We start from the raw sequence: 4,968 nt of genomic DNA, 5'->3' as shown, positions 1-4,968 counted from the left end.
TTCCCATCGGGTTCGGGGTGGGTTCGGGGTGGAGATCAGGTTTTCCATTAAGAAGATAAATTCAAATGATCTTGCCGTAATTGTTTGATTTTACATGTTTTACACATAAAAAGAGCAACTCTGTAAGGTACGTGGTAAAATGACAACAAATTATTATCACATGTTAAATATTATTAAAATATGCTACACTAGGCACAATATTATAACATTATGTTTACATAAATATACCAATTTATATGTATATACAAGTATAACAAGAAATAGCAGGTACGGGGATGGCGAGACCTTTTAATCCACATCTCCATTTTAGATAGTAACAGGAATCAAAGTTCCTCGTACCCGTCTCCTAAATCCTAATAGACGAATTTCACACAGTTTTTCGAAAAATGGGGTCCCATTGCCATTTCTACCTGAAGCGTGGCACCACGCGACGGCATCCTCCAAACGCTAATCTTGCGCTCAGATGCTCTTAAGAGTTTGGGTCCCTAGTGCTCTAAAAAAGATGGGCCGTGTAAAAAAATGTCTACGATATCAGACTGTGGAAGTGTAAACGCATCGTGTCCTTTTGTTTCGTGCATCACGCTCTGTTCCCCTCTTTTACTCCTCACACATAACGGTTAAAACGTGCCAACAGCTTCCCGAAACTACCGCGGTGAAAAGCCCGGCAGTGCTGATGCACGACGCACGCACGGGGACGGCGCGCCCGTGGTTTGAAGCACGCACACACTACGTAGCCGCCCATCATCATCTTCAGCCGCTGCCATGCCCGATGAAAAAGATGCAGACGTCGAGCTCAGCTCAGCTCGGCATGGCCGGCTCTGAATCCTATACAGGGGCCTCTGCCCTGTCAGGTTCATTTCCACGATCGGCAGAGCCCATTTCTAGAAAAATCGGCCCCCATCCTGAATTCCCGCTGCCGCGGTGAATATATCTGATCTGATCTGATCTCACCTCACCCATAGATTTCAGCAAACGCTTTCTTAATTCTTCCACTGCGTCTGCTTGCGTCATTGGCATCCTGTCAGTCATGCAATTTCTTTTTCTGGGGGGGTTGTATATACATAGGCTCCAGATCAGATCAGCACAAGTGTTGGTTCACTAGTGATTATCAGTTGCACACTGCACAGATTATTAGCTGCGGATCAGTCAAATGTCTGCATCTTTCAGACGAGTGATGCTGCTATCCATGTTAGTTGGGCAATTATATTCTACTAGTCCGGTGTCTTTCTTGATCAATTGAGCTACTTATGAGTTTTGACTACTGGTCTCTCGATATCACCCATTATCAAACCCTAGCAGGCCAGGTTTCAGTAGGGCATGGGAGAAAAAGATGCCTTTAGTTCTAGTGGAGCAGGCAAATCAGGTCAGTTAAACCATCATCATCATCATGTCCTGTCCATCATGATCATCATCATCAGTGCTGCTGTCGCTCAAAGTAAAAGGAGGATGGAAATGACCCAAAGCAGCTCAATGTCATTATCTCTCACAGGGTAGTGTAGCAATGTGCAGACATGGTCACTGCTGCCGGCAGGAGGAGGAAAAGAAAGAAAAAAAGAAAAAAGGAAGCAAGAAGAAGATGAAAAAGGATGGGTGGCACTGGCCAGCTGCCTGAAGATCGAAACTACAGGACCAAAGGCAAGCAGGCAGGCGACCTCTTTTTTTGTTGTTGTTGTTCTACTACAAAGCCCAGATCCCTGCAGGTTCCAAGGACTGGGTAAAAATGGCAGCAGCTCGCCGCAGCGAATCCGACCCCCACAGGTGACGATGACCCACCAAGAACACGGCCGCTTCTTCCTCCTCGGTTCCCCAGCTGCTGAATCAAAAACAGCGAGCTGGTCGCAATGCGCACCGGTAATGTATCCATGTATGATCACCCCGTCCCCTGGAGGTAGTGGCAAGGGGGAAAATTGGGCGCATGCTTGTCGAGGAGGAAACGGCGGTGTGTTCTCGGTCGAGCCATCGTCGCGGCGGGTCATGTGGCGACGATCATCCCGGCCATGAAGATGTCCTCGTGCAGGGACGAGCAGGATGAGCGAGGGGAGCCCATGCTCATGTTGTTCTCGGCTTCCTCCTCGATCAGGATCTCCTTGTCACGGCACTCAGCGCTGCAGAATGCCTTCTCGCCGCTGCAAGAGCATAGAACAGATCAGTTAGTTCAGTGTGCATTTTCTTTCTGAAGATACATTTTGGAAGTACGTTGTGGTAACAAATAATGCAGTGAGATTAGTGGACGCCCAAGCAATTTGTTCAGTTTATTATTGCTCCACTAGAATGTAACCATCTCCAAACAAACAAACAAAAAAATCTGATGGCAATTCAGCATGCTGTTGTTCAGTTCAGGTGCTATTAATTTTCTTTTCTGGATTGCCAAATGTTTCAGGTTTTAGCAAGATCTCTTCCCCCAAAATAGTACTAAGAATGCTCCAATATGAACAATGCAGCAATTATTGGATCGATGAACTCTGTTCTTTCAGCCCATTATTCACTCTGTAAAAATATCTTGAATCTGAAATGATTGCAAAAATAATGCACATATAGAAGCGGAAGAAAAGTCGTCGACAGTACGTACCGGTAGATGTAAATGTCGCTGCCCTCAAGCTTCTTCTTGCAAGTGAAGCAGGAGCTGAGGAAATCATCAACCGCATCGGCGGCGGTCTCGGTAGCGCACTTGACCACCAGGTAGGACTTGGCAGCTCCGTCCATCACTTCCAGAGCGGCCTCGCCGCTCTTGGCAACATCCTGGGGCTCGAGGATGCAGTCCCCAAAGATGTGGGTGGTCTTGGGGTTGGGGCCGCGGGCGATGATGCAGGTGTAGTCCTCCGACTGCTCCACCTCGCTGGCCGAGACCGAGCCGACGAACCGGCGGCGGGCTCCTCCGGCGATGGACGCCGGCAGGGACCCCGCCCCGGGGAACTCGCCGAGGTGGAAGCAATGCCGCTTGGCGCCGGTGTCGGACCGCGTGGCCTCCGGACCAGACTTCAGATCCCCGCCGTGGAAGAACCTGCTGCAGGGCACGGACATGCCGGCCGTGGCGGACGCCGGGCAGGAGACCGTCTTGCCGAGCTCCGGCTGCGAGTGGCCGCCCCCGCCGCATACCTTCGGCGTGGACTTGAGGCGCAGGCGCGGGCTGAGCACGCAGGTCGTGGGGTTGGCGCTGGCGCCGTCGCTGCCGGCGCCGGCGTGGGCGACGTCCACCACGAGGCCGAGCCCCACCGGCTCCGCGTCCCAGGTCCGCGGCGAGCGCGGGGACCGGAGCAGCAGGGCCTTGGGGTCGAGCGGCGACGTCGGGCTCCGCTCCGACTCGCCGCTGCCGTCCGGGGAGCGCTTGGCGGCGGCGAGCCCCACGAAGAGTCGCGGCACGGCGAACAGCGCGCCGCCGGCGCCGCGGGGCCTGGCCGCATCTCCACCGGCGCCGCCGGCGCCGGAGCCCGGGCCCTGGTCCGACACCATCCTCCGCAGCATCGCCGGCCGGAGCAGCACGTTAACCGCCTGAAAGCGGGGATCGATCGATCAAGAACGCACAGAAAACATCGCAAATCTACTCCATTTCACGCATCCAAGATACGTTCTTGCACCCCGAACGTCTAAGATCACAGCTCCCCGGAAACCGCTAGAAACCTCCACAAAATCGCACCCATCTCATCTCAGGAATGCAAGTCCGCGTCCAACTCGTGAGCAAGAAAGAAATAAGCGGCCACCCCCACCGCCCTCACCTTTCTCTTTTCCCTCCTCTCTCGCTTTTGCAGCTAGGTAGCAGGAGTATCTCTTCTTCCTCCTCTCGCTCAGTCGCTCTTTCTCACGAGCTCTGGAAATGGCAGAGGGGGAGGCCGGAGGGGAAGGGAGAAAAAGCAAGCGGGGAGGCGAGGGGGAGCACAGTGGAGGCCAAAACCACACTGTTGTGTTGTGCTACTCCTACTCGTACCACTCTATACTCGCTCTACTGCGTGCGTCACTTTCGCTTGCATCAAAATCAGAGACGCAGAGGAGAGAGGAGGCTTGTGAAATACACCAACCTCCTCCCCGTTGCCATTCATGGATGTCAGAGAAACGGAGGCAGACGCGACGTTTTAACAGCGCTGCCTGTACTGCACGCTGCGTGAGGTACGCGTATGAATACAGTCTAGGTGGTGTCCCATACGATTCCGAGGACGGCCTGGCCCCCAAGGCCTTCAATACTGCCAGACCTCTCACCTCCTTCTGGTGTCTGGTGCTAGGCGTATTAGTGTAGAGGTATATTTCCTACACGACGGTATACAGGCATAGATTGTAGGATAAAATCAATTTGTTTCTCCTAGAGATAAATTTTCAATATACCCTCTCACGGTACTGAGCTTGTTCACCCGGGGTTCAAATCACCTATATGACCAAATTGAACAGAATGTTATCATGCGCGTATAAATTCACTACTGAAGAGGTGTCATCCATACAACGTATAGGTAAGGACGAAAATCTTCCCTATTGGTCAAGTTTTTAAAATTTTAGTATACCCAGAGGAAAATTGTATGATTGCTTAGATTCATTGAACATAGGTCCAATTATTGTATTGTACATATTATTTTCTAGTGGAGAGGTTAATGGGAGTTTCTTTGACTGATGATTCCAATAAATTTTCTTGGCATTTGACTCTAACGGTGTTTTTTCAGTTAAGTTCATGTATGTAGATTTTGTGAATGGTCATACGAAGATATCTGGGTAAATACCTATGGAAGCTTAAGGTTCCACTAAAGATAAAACTCTTTCTGTGGTTTCTTCACAAGAAGGTTTTGCTAACCAAGAATAACTTAGTTAAAAGGCAATGTACATGTTGTACTAATTGTGTTTGTTGTAATGCTCAAGAATCTATTGGACATCTTTCTATTTCCTGCCCCTTTGTGAAATCAGTTTGGAAACTTGTTCACTTTACTTTTAATGTTTCCTCTCTAGCTAATATTACAAATATGTTTCGTAGTTGGGTGAATGGCGTTGACA

The 4,968-nt window shown here is 50.3% G+C and overlaps 1 protein-coding gene across 1 annotated transcript; it reads right to left on the bottom strand.

Annotated features, from left to right (window-relative positions):
* Positions 1–1,453: 1,453 nt before the first annotated feature.
* Positions 1,454–3,462, bottom strand: LOC124668218 (FCS-Like Zinc finger 10-like). Its single transcript, XM_047205393.1, has 2 exons — positions 2,570–3,462; positions 1,454–2,126 (listed from the first exon to the last, which is right to left on the bottom strand). The coding sequence occupies exons 1-2, from the start codon at positions 3,460–3,462 to the stop codon at positions 1,973–1,975; spliced, it is 1,047 nt and encodes a 348-aa protein (XP_047061349.1). The 3' UTR covers positions 1,454–1,972.
* Positions 3,463–4,968: the final 1,506 nt, after the last annotated feature.

The sequence above is a fragment of the Lolium rigidum genome, chromosome 6 (assembly GCF_022539505.1).
Source record: "Lolium rigidum isolate FL_2022 chromosome 6, APGP_CSIRO_Lrig_0.1, whole genome shotgun sequence".
In the NCBI taxonomy this organism is placed as follows: Eukaryota; Viridiplantae; Streptophyta; class Magnoliopsida; order Poales; family Poaceae; genus Lolium; species Lolium rigidum.
Note: the sequence above shows the minus strand (reverse complement) of the source record. Positions and strands in the feature narration are given on the sequence as shown.